A 19,123-nucleotide genomic window follows, 5' to 3' on the forward strand; every position below is an offset into this window, starting at 1 on the left:
GATCCCTCCGTTCAGCACGGTTCCGGGGGGATCTGCGCTCCGCATCGACAGGCTTTACGAGTCCCGAACGCAATCTTCAGACGGTCCTCGCCGGTCCCTGCAACCGTCAGGGTATTGTCCAGACGTGTTAAATGAGCTACTTTACCCCATTGCAGTCCTTTCCACGAGAAAATCTGAGAGAGGCATCTTGTTTATAAAATTGTAAAAAGGTTCAAGGGAAGATAAAACAGAACTGGTCACTTCCTTTAGATTTCCACGAAACTTGTCTGACAATTTCTGTTTAGTGTTTCTTGGAGATGGGCGCCCCGTTCAACACATTCTTGACTGTGAAAGAGTTTATTTATTTATTTATTTATTTATGTATTTGACAGACATATTACAAGTAGGCAGAGAGGCAGGCAGAGAGAGGGGGAAGCAGGCTCCCTGCTGAGCAGAGAGCCCGATGCGGGGCTCAATCCCAGGACCCTGAGATCACGACCTGAACTGAAGGCAGAGGCTTTAACCCACTGAGCCACCCAGCACCCCAAGATTTTATTTATTAAGACGTGGACAGGTCAGTGGCTGCTCTGACAGAAGTGGTGGCCAATGTCTCAGGGTTAAAGGGCACCTCACTCCAGAGAATGCCCGCACCCCCATTTCCTTAGCATTTGGTTTCTGGGCTCCTCTTCTGAACTCTACAGACCCAGCCCGTCACAGGGTTGTAGAACAAGGTCTCTTCTCATAGGAGACTAAGCGCTGGGCATTCCCATATGTGTGTTGGATCACAGGATTCTGTAGGTTGTGTCACCAAGAGCAGGGAGCCTTTGTACCCTTACAGCTGTCGTGGAGCAGCAGCCCCCACCCTGAGAGCCTGCCTGGAAGACAGCCAGACAGCCAGAGGCTTTGGGAAGATTATTGCAGAATCTTGGGAGGCTGTGATCCCCGGGATGAAGAGGGTAGGGTTATGAATCGTAATTTTAACTCTTGTGGACAATCCCTTAGAGTTCTCATATTTGCCAAGTTTGTTGTTTGTCCATTTCTTTTGTATTTATCGATTTATTCATAAAATTATAGCAAAGATTTGGTTAGATAAATAAACAAATACAACTTGTATGACACATCCTGGGGTCATTTTAATGGAACGGCAGAACCTGGAAACTGCGAGATGCTCTAAACCTGACTTGCCTTTGCCTTTTCCACAGTTCTGACTTTCAGCAAAACACGCAAACTTTCAGGGCTGAGTTTCTAAGTCCCTTCCTGCCGGGCCCTCCATATGTCTCTGCTGTGTTCCTCCATGACCCCTCTCTTCCTCCAAACCTTGGAACAGGGGAGATGAGACCTTACACATCCTATCTGAATCACATGAAGACTGACATGCATAAGGTGAATAGTGACCTGTACTTCATAGAAACACTTAGAACTGTCCGCCTGGAACCCTTGCTTGCACACGGCCGGGATCACGTCGCCCCTCTGCTCAAGCCAACTGCGGCTCTAGGGTAAAGGCCAAGGTCCAAGCTCTGGTCTGCAAGGCCCTGCGTGGTGCCCCACCCCTTGACCTTACCGCCTGCCCTCCTCCTTCCTGCTCACCCTTCCAGTTCCCCCGGCTGCCCTGCTCCTCCCCAGGGGGCGGGTCATGCTGCGGACTCCAGAGCCCAGCCAGCGAGCTCCCGACGTCCTCCAAGTGTTCGCCCAAACGCACCCTCTCAGTGAGGCCTACTGTGCGCATCCTAATTGAAATCACTCCTGATTCCCCTCAGAGTCAGCTCTAAATCCTGTATTTTTCCGGGCACTGGGTGGCTCAGGTCATGATCCCGGGGTCCTGGCATCGAGCCGTGCATTGGGCTCCCTGCTCAGCGGGGAGCCTGCTTCGCCCTCTCCCTCTGCTTCTCCCCCTGCTTGTGCTCTCTCTCTCTCTGTCAAATAACTAAATAAACTCTTAAAAATAAATCCTTCATGTTTCCATGGCACTCCCACTTTCTGACATGTTCTGCTATGCTTTTTACTATGGCCACGTTTTGTGTCTTCGTACTTCACTGTAAACGCTGTGTGCATCTTTATTTTGTCCACGGATGCATCCTCGTGCCCAGAACCTGCCCTAAGGCACAGTAAATAAAATGCTCAATAAATATTTGTTGAACAAATGAATGCAGGACAAAGTACATGGCTTCCCAACCCCACAGTCGTACTTTTCGCATCCCTAAGTACGATTTAGGTCCATTTCCTCACTATCCCTGCAAATAACCAAACCAGGCTCTAGAGGTCGGTTTTGAATTCTGTAGGTCTCCTCCTCTCCTTCCTGAGAACTAGACCTTCTCACTGCATCATGGACCACGGGCCGCCCACCTCCTCCATGAAGCCTTGCACAGCCCCCCAGCCCTCCCTGAACAGCGATGGTCTCCGCGTTCTGTGCCTCTCACATCACATAGAGCACAGCAAGCTGGTGCTGTTCTACACTTCACCGTTTCTCTATATACTTTTACCTCCTTTCCTTAAACTTGAACTCTTAAGGGATGCTTATTCAGGACCTAAACCACGCACTAAAACCTGCGTCTCTGGGGATTCAATCAATCAGGCATGGCTTTACCCTCGGGGAGCTCACAAGCTGATGGAAAACGGGACCCTGCGTTGAGCACGTCACATGAGCTGCATTCCAGTATGAGCTGGAACAAAGTGGGAAGGGGAGGAGGGGCTTCCAGCCGCGCATGGAGAGTCAGGGAAGGCATCACAGAGGGGTCAGCACTTGAGTCTTCGAGCTGGGGCTCCGAGGAGTTCGAGGTCTGCGAGAAGAGCAGGGAGGGCAGAGGGAACTGCAAAGGCAAGGACGTACTGACGGGCTGGTGGGTTCTGGCATCGGTGAGATATTTAATGCGGTTCAAGGTTGGGTTTGAGATGAGGCTGCAGGGGAGGGCACGGGCTTTGAATAAAGAATTTGGACTTTATCCAGGAGGCCGTGGGGAGTCAGCAGAGGATGTAAAGAGGACAGTTTCTGTGTCTGTAAATTAGGACAAAGTACGTGTATGATCTCATGGGCCCCTAGGAAGCATAGCCTTTGAAGTTTATTACATATTGATTTCAAAGGAATCATTATTAAAAAATATCTGATATAAAACCTAAAATTCACAAAGAAATCTTTTTGAAAGTGATTCTTAAGACAGCCTGCTACGTTTTAACTAGAAAGCTGGAACAAGAACTCCATGCTAAATACCAGTCTTCATTCCATGATCTAGAAAATGAGGATGACAACACTAATGACGGTTGCCTCGTTATCCTTTTTATGGTAGTAGTTTTAGTAGTGTTTCTCCTATCTTTCCCCTTTATGAATGAGACAGTTTACGTATTTAACCAATTTCTATTCTACCTCTATTTTGGGTGTAGGAGAGAAATAAATCTTACTATTTATTTTACAGAAGATTGGACCAAAGGGGTGCCATCTGGACCTGATAACCAGAGATCCTGGATTTTGAACTGGTTGTAGTGATTGGATGGAAATTTTCTTATTATACTAAGGTTTTTTAAAAAAATGGTTTTATTTATTTATTTTAGAGAGAGAGAAAGGAAGAGAGAGAGAGAGCATGAACGGGGGGCGGGGGGCAGGGCAGAGGGAGGAGAGAATCTCAAGCAGACTCTGTGCCGAGTGTGGAGCCTGACCCAGGGCTCAACCTCATGACCCTGAGATCAAGACTGGGGCTGAAACCAAGGATGCGTAACCAGCAGAGCCACCCAGGTGCCCCACCCCCCCCCGTGTTTTCCAGGTAGATGTGTCCTGGGACTGAACTCTAGCCTCCAGGACGGAAACAGAAGCGATATGCAGCCTTCCCAGTCAGCCGTGTCCTAAGGGCCACCACCTCCTCATCTACGCCGCACGAGCCGATCCGACGGACTTGGTTTCTTTCTCTACTTGTCAAAGGGTCATTCCTACTCCTCCCCTTAAAGTGGAAATCCAACTTCTGCCAAAAGAAGACGCCGACGCCAACAAGGCCACGTGTCCCAAGCCTCTGAAAGAGACTGAGAGCGTTTCGGGTCTCCGCACGCCCCGGCCCGCACCCACCTGTTGTAGGAGCTCGTGGCTCTCCAGAGCTGATACGGGGAGTCGAAGGTCTGCGCGCTCCACAGCAGCTGCAGGTCAAACTCGATCCCCCCCAGGTGGTCTGGAGTCAGGATGAACGACCTTGCGTCCGGCAGGCTGTGGTGCTCCATCACAAACTGTCCTGTTTCGGGGGAAGCAACACACTTCACCGTGAGCCTGGTCATAGGCGAGACGAGCCCTCTGCTGAAGCCTGCACCGGATTCATGTCCTTCCACCAAACAAGTAAGGTTGTGCCTTCCCCTCACAGCTGGGATCTCCCCACCTGGCTGGACGGCACGGCGCACCCCGGCCTATCAGCCGACGCGCGGTGGACGCGATGGTCACCCGATCTGTCAACAACACCAGTGCTCCTGGCGGAAGTGGTGTGGGTGGACTCACAGTAACGGGTCCTTGTGTGGCAGCGAATGTCAAGGACATTTAGCTTTGAATTCCCAAAAGCATGTTTCTTAAAGGCAGAAAGGTCTTGTTCATAACAGAAATATCAATTTCAGATAAAAAAAAATTACATTTCGGGGCGCCTGGGTGGCTCAGTGGGTTAAAGCCTCTGCCTTCGGCTCAGGTCATGATCTCAGGGTCCTGGGATCGAGCCCCGCGTCAGGCTCTCTGCTCAGCAGGGAGCCTGCTTCCTTCTCTCTCTCTGCCTGCCTCTCTGCCTGCTTGTGATCTCCGTCAAATAAATAAAATCTTAAATAAAATTACATTTAAAGCCACTCAAGTCCTCAGTAGAGGGAGACGACTGTAAACATCATTGAAAAGGTCAAGGTTACTCAGCAGGACAGTTCTACTCTTTAAAAATGCAGTCAGGTAGTGTCATGGGGAAACAGTAAACGGACTTCTAGACTGAGAGACGAAGAAAATAAAACAGCCAGAATGTAATATGTAATTGGACCCACGTTCCTTTGATATAAACAGATATAAAACTAATATAAAACAATATAAAAACAGACGGAAAAGACACCTGTACGGCAAGAGAGGGAGTATGAGCAGGAACTAGATACGACGCATCAATCTTCAATACTTGGACGCAGGGACACCGCTGTGACGTGTGAGAGAGCGCCCTCGTTGCGAGCAGATGTCGCCTGCGGGACTGAGGGTCCCCGGACATGAAGGATGCAACTTCTTTTCAAATGTGGCACAGAAAAACGGGTGTGCGTGTGAGTGCGGAGGCATACGTGTGAAGTAAAATGTTAACAGTGGCTGACTTTGGTTTTCATTGCCCTATTCTTTTGCCTTTTGTCTATGTTTGTAATGTTCCTCTTTTTAAAAGATTTTATTTATGCGAGAGCGCGAGAGCGCGCATGAGCAGGCAGGAGGCGTAGAGGCAGAGGCGGAAGCGGACTGTGCAACGGGAGCCCGGGGCGGGCCTCGATCCCAGGTGAGCCGAAGGCGAACACCCAACCGACTGAGCCACCCAGGTGCCCCGTCATGTTTCTTAATAAAAAAAAATTGGGGGAAAACCTGCCCCGATCTTACCTCTGAATTTGGCGTGGGTCTTGAATTCAATGACGAGGCGGCCGTCCTCTCGAATGTAGATTCTTATTATCTGAAGCCTGGCAGAGAGCACGCTGTCCGTCTGGATTCCTGGGCAGGCGACCACACAGCACACACCCAGGTTAGAGAACAGAGAACAGCTCCGAGGTCGGGACCGACGTGTGGGTCGTCCCAAGTGGAGCCGCAGAGGCATTGGGATGTAAGTGAAGAAAGGTTTGTGTATTCATATGAACACGGAATGTATTTACACACATTTGCCAATTAAAACTGTCTAACAGTTCATTCTACTTGGGTTTTTGTTTTTGGTGACAGTTCCGTTCTCCTTGACACAGTTTCTTCATACCTGAAAATGCCACAGCCCAGAGTCAGGCTCTAGCCCATGGCTCAAAAAAATTGGTCCTTAAAGTTCTTCCTGTCAGCTTTACACCAGGATGTGACGACAGTGCATCTGCTTCAGACTCGATTTACTTTTCCTCACGAGGACACCTTTCATGACCCAACAGAACCATAAGAAATGTCCTGGTGGCTACAGTTAGTATTCAAACAATGGACGATTCAAGATTAGCTTGTAGAAGCCCAGCCACATACGGCACCTCATGAGCAAACCACGGCTTCCGGGGGAAATTACAATCATGATGCTCAATGGGTTCGGTAGGACCCAAAACTAAAGGGTAAACAAAGGAGGGGGAAAACAACATTCAAAAAGAACCCTAAAGCACAAGAAATTATCTGACCCAGAGTGTGAAAACTTCCAGGTTATTTTCCTAAGAGAAATATAAAACAAATGATTTAAGTTCAAATCACTCAACAGAAAAAAAGACTGTACTTTCCATTACGAGAGATGAGACCCAAGCTACTGGGCATTCCTGGAGCTGTTTAGCAGCTCAGACCAAGGAAATCCCCTCCAGGGAGGCCAAGAGGGACAGCGGGAGCAGCAGAAGGAAGGGGACATCTGTCTGGGCCGTTGTGGGGTAGCAGTGGGAAAGCTAGGACACGGGAGGAGGGGGGGCTCCCAGCTGAGGGGCTGACACGGGAGGAGGGGGGCTCCCAGCTGAGGGGCTGACACGGGAGGAGGGGGGGCTCCCAGCTGAGGGGCTGACACGGGAGGAGGGGGGGCTCCCAGCTGAGGGGCTGACACGGGAGGAGGGGGGGCTCCCAGCTGAGGGGCTGACACGGGAGGAGGGGGGGCTCCCAGCTGAGGGGCTGACACGGGAGGAGGGGGGGGCTCCCAGCTGAGGGGCTGACACGGGAGGAGGGGGGGCTCCCAGCTGAGGGCTGACACAGGAGGAGGGGGGAGCTCCCAGCTGAGGGGCTGACACGGGAGGAGGGGGGGCTCCCAGCTGAGGGGCTGACACGGGAGGAGGGGGGGCTCCCAGCTGAGGGGCTGACACGGGAGGAGGGGGGGCTCCCAGCTGAGGGGCTGACACGGGAGGAGGGGGGGCTCCCAGCTGAGGGCTGACACGGGAGGAGGGGGGAGCTCCCAGCTGAGGGGCTGACACGGGAGGAGGGGGGGCTCCCAGCTGAGGGGCTGACACGGGAGGAGGGGGAGCTCCCAGCTGAGGGCTGACACAGGAGGAGGGGGGGCTCCCAGCTGAGGGGCTGACACGGGAGGAGGGGGGGCTCCCAGCTGAGGGGCTGACACCAGTAGATGGATCTCTGGTTCCTGGAAAGAGCCACGTCCATATATGCTGACACTGGAAGGCTTCCAGGGATTAAAAACTCAATCCAGGTAGCTAGGGACCCAGAGTAGAGGACAGCAAGTGACAGATAGATTCGTACACTGCCTGTTAGGGGTTCAGAGGTGTCCTCCTGGAGGATAATCATGTCATTTGCTCCTGGTTAAAAATGGTGTGATTTGTGGCATTTAAGGAGCAAAAGCGTCTTCGAATCAGGTGCATGGGAGTGGGAAAATATATCAAGAGCAACCTGGTTCACTTTGTTCATTCGGCCCCAGGGGCCGCCCTCCTCTGTGCAGGACGACGGGACGAGGAATGGAGCTCCCGTCAGAAGCCACTACTTGCTGCCTCGTCTCATCTTGCTTGAACGTAAGGTCGGGAGAGCTGAGATATCAGTGGGTGTACCTGTTCTCCACAGAACGGTGTCGTAGAAGAAGGAAAACTCCATTTCGGTGTGGTGCTCCAAGGAGGCCCAGCCCCTGGGGGCTGTCACATAGATGTAGGACACATAGAGCGGCACGTGGACGGTCAGGAAGGACTGAGCGGAGTCTCTCACCTGCCAAGCAAACGGTGTGCACACAGAGGGTTATTTCTTCCCTGGGATGAAGAGGCATTTGGTTATGACATCTCAGTTCAACTATTACTTCCTCACTTAGCCACTGACTCACTCAATAATTTCTTTTTAAAATTTTAAAAATATTTTATTATTTGTCAGAGAGAGTGAGAGAGAGAGAATAAGTAGGGGAAATAGCAGGCAGAAGGAGAAGCAGACTCCCCACTGAGCAAGGAGCCCAATGCAGGACTCGATTCCGGGACCCTGAGATGAAGGCAGAGGCGTAACTTACTGAGTCACGCAGGCACCCCGCATTCAATAACTATTGACCAAGTGCCCACAACGTGCTAGATGCCCAGGTACCAGACTGACCTTCCTCCTCAGCAGTGAGAAGCCCTTATGGAACCCACAGTCCAGTAAGGCAATGCATACATTTAAAAAATAAAGGGATGGGAAGTGCCCAGGAGGCTTCTTTTATAGGTTGATCTGGGAAGGCTTCTCTGAGGAGGTGACACCTAAGCAAAAACAATTCTGAAGACTGAGAAGGATATTTGCTTCCACTGTTCAATTCCTGGAAGACTTGACTGACACTTTAAAAGTAACAGTTATTCCCAAAGGATTAAGACATAGTCCTTCACTGACCACAATTTCCAGTGACCTGTAGGAGAGTCTGAATCAACCCTAACTGGAAAGACGCCCAAATCTGGACCCTTGGGATGAGCGTGTGGCTGGCGGGGGTGTTTTAGTGAGAGGTCACATCTCTGGCAACAGGATCTCAGGTCATGGGACTTGGATATTGTATCTAGGAAACTTAGCCACACACAGTTCAGAGCTGCATATGCTTGTGTAATTCCCCGTCTCATACTACGCCTCACTGAAAGAGTTTTGAAAGGGCAGCGCATCACACTTCCAAGAGATTAGTTCTTCTAAGGGGATTCCTGTTACTGCTATTAATTAATGGCTCAAAAAATTTTTATCTTACTATGCAATGAACAAAAATTGGATAGAAAGAGAACAAAATACAAGTAGAAGTTTTCATGCAGAAGGTAATTGTATATACATCTGTATGAATGTGGGACTTGATTTATTCATTTTGTATTTCCCTCTGTAAACATATTTCTTTGATAATAAAAAAGCTTAGCTTGAAAAAATGTTATTTTTGTCATTGGTAAAATGCTATAATATACTCTACTATGGAACTTACATTTTTCTTTTGTTTTCAAAGACAATGTAAAGTGTTTCCTTGGGTAGTTTAGGAAAAGACCCAAATGTTTCATCAATATTTGGGACATCAACATTTTCTTTTTCTACAAAATTTTTTCATATGCAGTGGTGTCAGGGATTCAAGGTTTGATTCCAAACATTTCAAAAGACTCTGCTAATTCCATATTCATTAAAAAATATCCTTTGAAATGTTTTGTTCTGTTTTCTTTGGAAAATTTTCAGATTTTCTCTGGACCTCACGCCACATTCTGCCCCTTTAGTACACAGGCTTTGTTAAAAACACACGGTCCAATCTCAAGACTATTGATATTACAACCTCAATAATTATTTAGTTGATTGGAAAAACTAATTTTCCCTCCTCTGTTTTTGCTTTCTATTGTTTATCCCTCATGATATTACTTGCTAATCCTTAAAAACAAAACAAAACATCAAACCTTGACAAATGCTTACCACATACCTACACTGTGCTAAGCACCTTCCCATCTGAGATGATTGGCTACAATTTCAGAAGAGATTCAGAGCAGTTATGAGAGCAGTTATGAGAGGCAAAGACAATCTAGGGCTTGGTTGTAAATTCTACATTTTCTACCATATACCAGCTGTTTTAACCATTTTTGAAGAAACAGACTGCAATGAAGTACTTCTGTGTATCTATTCTATGTTGGTTTAAGAAGTGGGGCGTTTATAATGAGAAATCTTAGTCTTTGAGATTTTTAGGCATATTCTGAACAAAAATTAGAGTAAATTAGAGTAAAAACCATGGAGAACACAGAATACTAAATTTTGAGAAGCCAGAGGAGGAACCAATCACTTAGTTTTGCATTTTGGGGAGCTGAACTCAGGTCATGCAACTGCCGAAACAGAAAGCCAACCTAAGAACGCCTTCATTTTCCATTCGGTAGAGGGCAGCAGTGCACATGAAATGAGAGGGAACCAACGTGGGAGGCATTACACAGAAAAAAACAAATTTTAATCAAAGACATGGTCCCAAAATAATTACTCGAAGTGCCTCCAGAAGTCCCTCTTTCCTGTTTAAATCTGATTTGAAATGAAGGACAAACGTCACTTTTAGCTCACCGAGACAGCCGCTCACGAGTGGGAACAATCTGCTTCAGATTTAATTTTCCTACGAGGATCCGTTAGCCTCATCCCTTTGATAGAACTGCCCTCCTAGGGTGATGGCTTCTTACTAAAATTCTGTCACTCGTGTTTAGTAACTGTCAAGAAGTGTCGGGGCACCTGGCTGACTCAGTTGGTGAAGTGTCTGCCTTGGGCTCAGGTCATGATCTCCAGGTCCTGGGATCGAGCCCCACCTTGGGATCCCTGCTCAGTGGGGAGCCTGCTTCTCCCTCTCTCTCGGACCCTCCCCCTCACTTGTATCCGACCTCTTCCTCAAATAAATTTTAAAAAGTGTCCATTTTTGCAAGGTTGTCAGTTCGGCATAGGTTGGAAGCAGGCATGAAATCAATGTGTTTTAAACAATTCTCTCCATAATGCTTAAAAAGAGAGCGGCTCTCCTTGTCTTCTGAAAGGACGCACCTCTTTTCAACTTATTTCCCCACGCACGGAAGAGAATACGTCTACTCTGTAATAACTTTACCATCAAAAGTAAATCCTTTTGGCTTTGCACAATATGCCTAGAGGGAAAAAAATACGTATCTGCAGAAGTAAATATTAGATTCTTATATAAGTGGCTGTGCCAGACAGTAAATTTTTTCCACATTAATTTTAACATTTTCCACATTCTTCTTCCAATGAACTGATTTAGCCGACTTAGGGGGGCTCCTTCTAGACACCGTGCTGCTCGGGGACTTAAATTAAAGAAGACTCCGTTCGCTTTCCCAGTTCTTGGGGGCCGCTGGAAGCAGCATCCTAACAGGAGCGCTTTCAGGAACACACGAGGTTTCCCTACAGCACGCAGGTGCGCGCCGCCTTCCCAGAAGCCCCCGGAACACCCACCTGGAAGTCGGCAGTGACAGACCCCCCGCAGACATCAATTAACTCGGTCATGTCGTAATAGGCATCAAAGGTCCAGACGCAACTCTTGAGGTTCAGGTGTTTGTAGAGCTGGATGGTCTTGGGCTCCCGGACGCTGGGGTCGAACTGGAAGGGGCGGTCGTATCCGGGGCCCAGGGCCGTGCTGTCATGGACCCTGTCGTCCAGGAACCCGGCCTCTGTGCGGGGGGAGGAGCAAGGAAAAGGGACTCAGTCTGTGGACAGGCCCCTCACTGGCTGCCCGGGAGCCGAGTGGAGAGAAGGGACGTGTCCTTGTGAGGCTGAAATAACCCGTCCTTCCCCAGAGACTCTGTAAGAGAGCAATCCAGGCTCCCCAAACACCCTGGGTGAGAAGGTGAGGGAGCTAGATGACCTGTTGTCTGGGCTACTTAGAGTGACCGAGGTCACAGGTCCTCTAAGGGGCTGCAGGAACCCCAGGAAGCAAGGAGAGCAAATGACACCATCCATGGAGCCAGAGCTCATGGCCCCATGGGTCTCGGAAAAGAAAACACACTGAAACTTTGCAATCAATTCTTGAAGAGACAGACTTACTATTTGGATAATTCTTTGATGAATTGCTATTTTTTAAGACTGATTTTTTTAAAAAAAAAAAACAGCTTTTATGTAAAGACAACAAAAATCCGACTTTCTCTTCCCCTCCTATGGTTTCTGAACACTTGGGGAAAAAAAATCTTAATTTTGTGTTAATGAGTAAATAGCTCGCTAATGGTGCTTGACTGAAACTCCCGTGCTGCGGGAAAAATTATGGGCAAACATTGTCGAGAGAAATGCTGCCAAGCAACTGAACTGTTCTAAATTAAGGAAGACCTTAATGCAGCAGCGAGCTAAATACAGATGCGATTTTAGAGTATCAGGATTAAGGTTCTTTACAGCACTAAGGGCAACCATAGTATTCTGAAGGAGTTGATGCATTTCTTAGAACGTTTAACACCAGCACGTGGTCCTCTGGCCCCCAAAGGATGGGGATCTCAGTTAACATGGGTTGAGTTTAATCGTGTTTAAGTAGGAAGAGGCACAAACTTGCAGCCGATAGCCAGAGCCTGTCTCTTTCGGCGGCTGCGGATGTGGACCGGTTAAACGTTCAGGTGTAGCTCAGTGACTTGCAGATAATTTACCCCCAACCAATCTCTACTGTACAAAGACAGTTTGATGGCAACGTCCTTGTTTTCCCCCATTCGCTTCACTGCCTGAGCGGCCTGTGCCTGGCCACCTGCTAAGAGGAACGTCACTCGTGCTGCAGGTCCTGAGGATGGGGGACCGGAAGCCGGGTTCTCTTCGCTGTGTCCCCAGGCCACGGGGCTGGAATGGAAGGGGAGAGCCACGCGGAGGCCGTCCCTCACCTGAGATGCCTCTCAGGTCGCGGGTGCTGACGAGGTTGGAGCAAACGTGCTGGTGTCTGTAGATGGACTCGGACAACAGGAAATGCAGGTTGTGCAGCGGCATGGTGGAGATGAGCGGCAGCATGCCGTCCTGGTGCGGGATCTGCACGGAGATGTGGATTCTGGGGCAAAAATGGGCAGAGATAGTGTTGGGGTGCACGCAGGGAACCACTACGTGCTACGTGGCTTCCTCACGAGTTGCTCTGCCTGCACCAAGGAATCTACCATTTTCTGTCCTGAAGCTTCCCAAGGGGGATGATGCCCACGTGGGGTCGTTCCCCACCCCTCCCGCCAGAAAATCCTCTGACTCAGACCTGATAGCAATCAAGAATCACAATTTTTTCTCTTCTGTACCAGGAAAGATAACATCATATCCACAAATTACTTTAAAGCTTTCTTTTGCTTTCAATGGAAGCTTTGTTTCCTCGTGAGCTACAGTGGGGTGACTGATAGAGGTAGCGTCTCCTTCTCTGTCACGGGGGTGTCTGCGGGAGACCGGGGAGTATTTGTGCCAAATGACATCACTGGGCTCTTTAAACTCTAAGGTCAACTATTCCTACCCAGGACAATATCTTAGAAAGAGTCACATCCCTCTGCTCCTACTGTCCCCTCCCAACTTCAAGAGCCTTCTCCCCCTCCCCCCTTCAAGTTCCCAGCGATGCGGGCGGCGCTCACTGGCCCCATCCACAGTGCGGGGCCTCGTCTACACGTCTCAGAGCTTAGCTGCCTTTGCACGGGGACGTCAGTCACTTCCAGACTCTGTTTATCTCGCCTCCCCACAACGAGGACAAGGATCATTGCGTTCACTTCTTTTGTGTCTCCAGAGCACGTAGTGTAAAATTCTAAATAAAATACGAGCTTAATAAATATGGGCTAAGACTGAGACACGACAGAACTGTACTTAGCGGCTGTGTTATTTTCGTTGTACAAGTTTAACATTTCAGCATGTTGACGGAGGGCGCCTTTGAGTTTTTATAGCTTGACTCTTGGAACAAAAGCCCAAGAGACATCTTTAAGAGGAATCAGAATCTTGGAATAGGAACGGGATGTCTCCTTTGCTAAGAAGGGGTCAGTCGTGCCTTGGGCACTTCTGCTACTGCTTTCTAACAAAAGTAAATCTTCTTCTGTGAGGAAGAAAGAAAGAATTTGCATATTCCTGGCTCCATACTTAAATCTGTTTTTTTTCTCCATGCAAATGAACCCTCTTCTCTGAACTCAGTTGTTCATAAAGGCACACGTACAATTACCACAAGGTTCAATGAAGATGTATGATACACATGAATCCCTTTTAGCTAGGCAAACATGAAAGTGTCTCTCTTCCATCAAAATCATGGGAGCGTAGGAAAAAAATAAAAGCACATCTGTCCAGTGACTTTCAATTTATACGGCGTTATTATTCCGTTCACTCGATATTTAACAAGTGTTTCTTAGGGGCCAAAAAGCACCGTCCTGGCCAGAGGGGATCCAGTAATAACGATAATCACGGTCTCTGCCCTCACCATCTACTGCGGGGACAGTGAGGGAATGAATGACGGTGACGCTCTGAAAGAGGCATGCGTGGTGCCAGGGGAGCTGGAAGGAGCAGCTTCCAAATCAAACTGGGGAAGATGATGAGGAAGTTTCTAGAAGGGCTGTCAGGAGCTAGTAGAGTAGGACCACGGGATTTCACTCCGGTGAGTGGAAGGGGGTCGGGGATCGCAGCAGGAGCCCTGGGGACCAGAGTCAGTGGGATTCTCTGTGGGCAGACTGGCTGGCGAGGGACAGGAGGCTACGAAGACAGGCAAGGGGACGGATTTTAGGGGTTTTTGAAGAATTTAAATGTTTTCTGAGGCATTTATGACCGTGATTCTGAATTTCGCAGCAGCATCACTCGCTGCTCTGCCTCCTCCGGCAAACACACACAGGAGAGCCCCTCGCTGTGGACGGCGCCCCGGCCCCACCTGTTCGGATGCTCCTTGTGCTTGACGTCCAGGTACTTCAAGGTGGCGATGAAGGACTGTGCCTGGAAGCCCCTGGCTGTCCCGGCCACCACGGGGGTGTGGCACACAGCACTGTCGGTTCCAATGGTAACAATGTTGCTCCTCAAGGAGGTGCCCACGTGGCCCACCTTGTCTACAGCCTTCGCCACACAACGCACGTGGAACCGCCGGCTGAAGTAAATGCTGTCCAGGACCTACCGGGAAAGATCAAGTACTTGAGATGTGCGTCTGCTCCTCAAAGAGCTCCTGCCGCTGCATCTTCTGGATGATATGACACGACCAGTCTCTGGCACAGGGTTATCTGTGCAGACCATCCGCCATCTGTCTGTCCATCCGTCTATCCACTCATCTATCTACCTGCTCATTCCTTCCCCACAAAACTGCTGACTTTCTCCCAGGAGCCAGGCACTAGGGACAAAGGGGCGAGTATATATAGCCCAAGGCCGTGTGGCAGACCAGGAGCAAGTAGACAGATGGGAGCAAGAGCCCAGAGATGACCGGCCCCGGTGAAAGCATCGTTCTCTGTGTCGATTAGCTTCAGCGTAAGGACCACGCGGCTAGTTTCCAGCCCTTCCATTAAGACTGGTTGGCCTCCAGGTCGCTTTGGCTGAGGATATAGTGTCAGGATACCGAAAAGAGAGGCTTCCTTCCCAGGGGTTCTTATTTTCCTTTCTTTCCCAGGGCTAGTCCCTTCCCCCAACCCCCGCCTAATGACCACACACACTGCAAAGGTTGTAATAACAGGAAGAGTTGAAGTTGAGAACTTGGCCTCTGACACCTACTGGCCTTTGAAGGTCCTTCGACAGATTCTTTCATGTTCTCAGCCTTAGAGAAGCCATAAGATTGCTTAGCTCGGGCTCTGCACAGACAACATGGGTCACCACAACTCTCTAGATAATGTGCACATACACGCAGGGAAGCACGTAAGAAGGAAAGTTAATTGGTGGTTCTGTGTGCCATAGACCTCCCACAAAGCAATCATACAAACTTATAAATTCTACCCATGAAAACAATTTTCACTGAAGTCTATTAAAAATTAAAGAGGATTTTTTCCATTAAAATTGTTTTAATTAGCTGCCAACGCTTTATTTATTTATTTACACATGAACTTAGTTCAGAAGGGATTTGAGGCCTCTTATACAGATGCACACAATACAATGCTATTAAATAAATAATTGAAGAAACAAAGATAGAGCAAAGGACACTGGGATGAAAGTATTAGTCACCAAGTCATCTCAAGAAGAAAAACTGAAACATCAACTTGGTTGAGTTAAAAATGTATATTTGGCCAAATCAGACCAAGCTGCCTTCCTGGTTTTTTTCAAAAGAGAATTAGATACTTAGAAAACCATAAGCTGTAAAGTCTTATCATCTAAGTTTTTAAATTTTATCAGCTAGTCTGAGCTAGGTTACTTTGCAAAAGAAATGACTTTTAGTCTTTTCTGAATCAGCTGTGCAAAAAACAATGGAAACGGGTGACGTTGCTTCACCAGAGCCGGCACCCATCCGAGCCTCCCTCCACCACTATCCCGTCTACGGAAGCACTCATCAAAGTGGGAACAAACTCAGAGTTGAAGAGGAAGAAATCTAGAGAAATTCCGTCTGAGAGAAATCTCTTATGTCCCAAACTATTAAGGGCACTACTTTTGATCAGAACTATCGAGGGCTACCAGGCTGTGGGCCTCCACTGCTGTTAGCTGTCTCTCTGAGGAGAATGTCCTCACTGCTGTGACGAGCAGTCCCCACAGGGCGCTCTTTCTTAAGGCTGGGAAACCCTCACTGTTCGTTGCTCTGTGATGGCGGCAGAGGTGTTGGTCTGGTGTCTCGACTCCTTCAGGACAGCAACTGTGTGGTGAACGTCTCACGCCCTCCTACAATTCTGTATAACACCGATCACTTGAGAAACAACCTATCGTCTGTTTAATCACGGCGCCATCCCTACTGTGCGCCCTCAATGTGCCGGGCATGTTAGGTTCCACAAACATGGTGGAAGCCTTGGTCTTCTACCCAGGGGTTTATAACCTACTACTCACTGAATGACTGAAAACATGTGGAAAAAAGGAATCAGTAATTGTACCTACGTGGAATTTTTGACTTACGTTACCATTTATAGATAACTTTTATATCTGATTAGTCAAAGACTTTGTCAAGTGACTAAGCGGAAATATTATTTTGCAGATCAGGAAACGCAGACCCAAGGAGGTGAAGTGACCTCTTAACAGCACGTAGTTCAAAGTAGGCAGAACCGAGATTAGTAAACAGATTGTCTGATAACTAACTTGGATCTCTTTCTACGACACCATATTACCTTACGTAGAAGAATAAAAATACCTGTGAATATACTGTGTGTACCTGCTTATTTGTTTATCATATTCCAAATGCCACACAAGAGCCTTAAGGAGCCCGGCAGAGTTGGAGCGACAAAGAGAAGCACCAGGCCCAGACCCACAGACCCACCATGTGGTTGACACTGGTGAAGGGCGTGTTGTCAGTGATGGTTTCAAAGGGTGACCGGGCGCCGTTGCCGTCCGTGGGGGTGGCCACCTCCCAGCTGAACTGCACCAGCGTTTGGTTGATGCCGGCCTCGCTGCAACGCTCCCTCATGACGGCGTACTTCGGGAAATGGGAGTCGCAGGGGGTCACGCAAACCAGCGGGTAGCCTGGGGACGGGGATTTCTTGACTCCCTCCTTGCTCACTTCTTCTACATGATCATAGTCAGAAAGGGTGACAACCTGAAAAGGAGCAACAAAGCTTCAGACTGGGCTGGGCGTTGGGATGCTCCGAGAACTAAGGGTCCCCTCCCCAGAGAGCCACAAGGTCCCTTAACTGCTAGGGATTCTTTAAAATACAACAAAAAGAAAAAAAGAGAGAGAGGGAGGGAGGGAGGGAGGGAGGGAGAAAAAGAGAAAACATGACAGTGGAAGTTTTCATCGTGCTTTGCTAGGCATCCCTAGAAGATACTACAGACCTTTAGTGCTGAAGAAGATCCACCGTCTGCCTGAGCTAAAAGCTTTAATATCTTGTTAATCTTATTCCTAAATCAGAGCTCAATCACTCATGTGAAAAATACTTTTATGTTTATGAACCACTGTAACCAAAGCTGTATGATGAATCACAGTTACTCGTTTAAAGTTGCATTAAGAAAAAACAAAATAAATAAAGCTGCATTAAATTATTAATGGTATGCAATAGTGTATTTGGCAAAACAAAAGCAAATAAAGGGAGAGCGTTTCCTCCACGGTTGAATAAGAGACCCCTTTGGGATGATCCTTCTACTGTATGAGACCAGCCAGAGAAAGCTAGAAGACTTATTCTGACTGCTCCATTATGACGGCTTAAATTTCGCTTGGCAACCTCCAGGCATTTTCCTCCTGATTGTAAAGTCAGGGCATTCGTTCTACACATCCCCAAACTGGGGGACTGGGTACTGCACTTCTGCAAATACTTAACTCTATACATTGGCATGTATGGGGGGTAAGAGCCATGGGGTAGCATTACTTTTGTTTCCCCCTTCTTCTAGGTCCCACCGAAGAAATGAGAGCAATCGCATTATGCTTCCCATGTTTATCAGACTAAGGCGTCAACATGGTTTGGTCTTACTCTAATGTTCAAACGGGCTTTCTCATCCTCAGCACTATGGACCTTGGTGCCAAATAATTCTTTGTTGTTGGGGCTGTCCTGTGCATTGTAGGGTGTCTAGCAGGGCCCCTGGCTTCTACCCATTAGATGCTAATAGTACCTAGTGTGACAGTCGTGACAACCAGAAATGTCACTAGACGTTGGCAAATGTCCCCTGGAGGTGGTGGCCCAGGGAGGGGATCTGGGAAGGGAAGGACGAGACGGCTCCCGGTTGAGGACCACTGTGTTAGAAGAATGAAGTTGGCCCCGAAGGCCTGCTCCTCTCAAGTCACTACTAGTCACTCGGACATAAAAGCAGCGACCCCTTTGGGTCAAGCAACTCACGATGGGCGGTGCTGGCAATATGAGGCTGCCCGCCGCCTCCTGGTCTAGAATCGTCACCGTGGCAGTGGTCACATCGCCAAGAACCGCTTCCACTGGGTCATCAGGGCCAAGGACGAGGGAGAAAGATTCGTGCCATTCCCGGTCTTCATTGGCTAGGATCTCGACTTTAAAAAAGATATGGTCCACACCTTCACCAAGGACAGAACAGAAGGAGAGCAGAGGTTCGCATTAGCGGACCTGCCTCAGACGACGCAGGCTGGCACCGCTGAAACTTCACATTATAATATGCCCTTTCCTTTCAGAGGTTTTCGATAACACGGGGGCTGCTAATCACTTGAGTCTCGTCTCCAGGGAGAAATCTATTTTAGAGACCAAACTCCACTAGAGGCTCAGTTTTGCAGACTTCCTATCCAACACCGTGTGAGGATTAATGGGCCCTGCCCGACACGAGCCGGTCGTAATAAAAATCTATGATCCAAAATACACTCCACCCTGCTTATGAGGTTTTTTGCTTAATTTTTCTTTCCCTTTACACGTAGGCATGAGCCCCTGCGTGGCTGTGAGCGCTTGCACGCACAGACACCCCTCAGGGCTGTCCTGAGAACCAGGATCTCGAAGGCATCCTACAAGGCCATCCCCGCCAAGACAGGAGCGGACGGGTTTGGCAGCCAGGAAGGAGCTGGGCTAGAGCCGTAGGAACTGCCTTCCCTTCCTGCCAGAATGATTCCCTGGGGGAGCAAGTATCCCCGGCAGGGGTTAAGTTTCCCTTCTTCCT

At 48.7% G+C, this 19,123-nt stretch overlaps 1 protein-coding gene across 1 annotated transcript in view; it reads right to left on the reverse strand.

Moving 5' to 3' along the window:
- The window catches only part of FRAS1 (Fraser extracellular matrix complex subunit 1), a 405,465-nt gene that overhangs the window by 14,828 nt on the left and 371,514 nt on the right, over positions 1–19,123 (reverse strand). Inside the window, exons 62-69 of the mRNA XM_044225418.1 lie at positions 18,349–18,536; positions 16,842–17,117; positions 14,346–14,578; positions 12,367–12,527; positions 10,970–11,184; positions 7,639–7,789; positions 5,540–5,647; positions 4,028–4,187 (exon numbers count right to left, since the gene is read on the reverse strand). Coding sequence (XP_044081353.1) covers positions 4,028–4,187; positions 5,540–5,647; positions 7,639–7,789; positions 10,970–11,184; positions 12,367–12,527; positions 14,346–14,578; positions 16,842–17,117; positions 18,349–18,536 — 1,492 coding nt within the window. The remainder of the gene's footprint in view (positions 1–4,027; positions 4,188–5,539; positions 5,648–7,638; positions 7,790–10,969; positions 11,185–12,366; positions 12,528–14,345; positions 14,579–16,841; positions 17,118–18,348; positions 18,537–19,123) is intronic.

The sequence above is a fragment of the Neovison vison genome, chromosome 11, assembly GCF_020171115.1.
Source record: "Neovison vison isolate M4711 chromosome 11, ASM_NN_V1, whole genome shotgun sequence".
NCBI lineage: Eukaryota > Metazoa > Chordata > Mammalia > Carnivora > Mustelidae > Neogale > Neogale vison.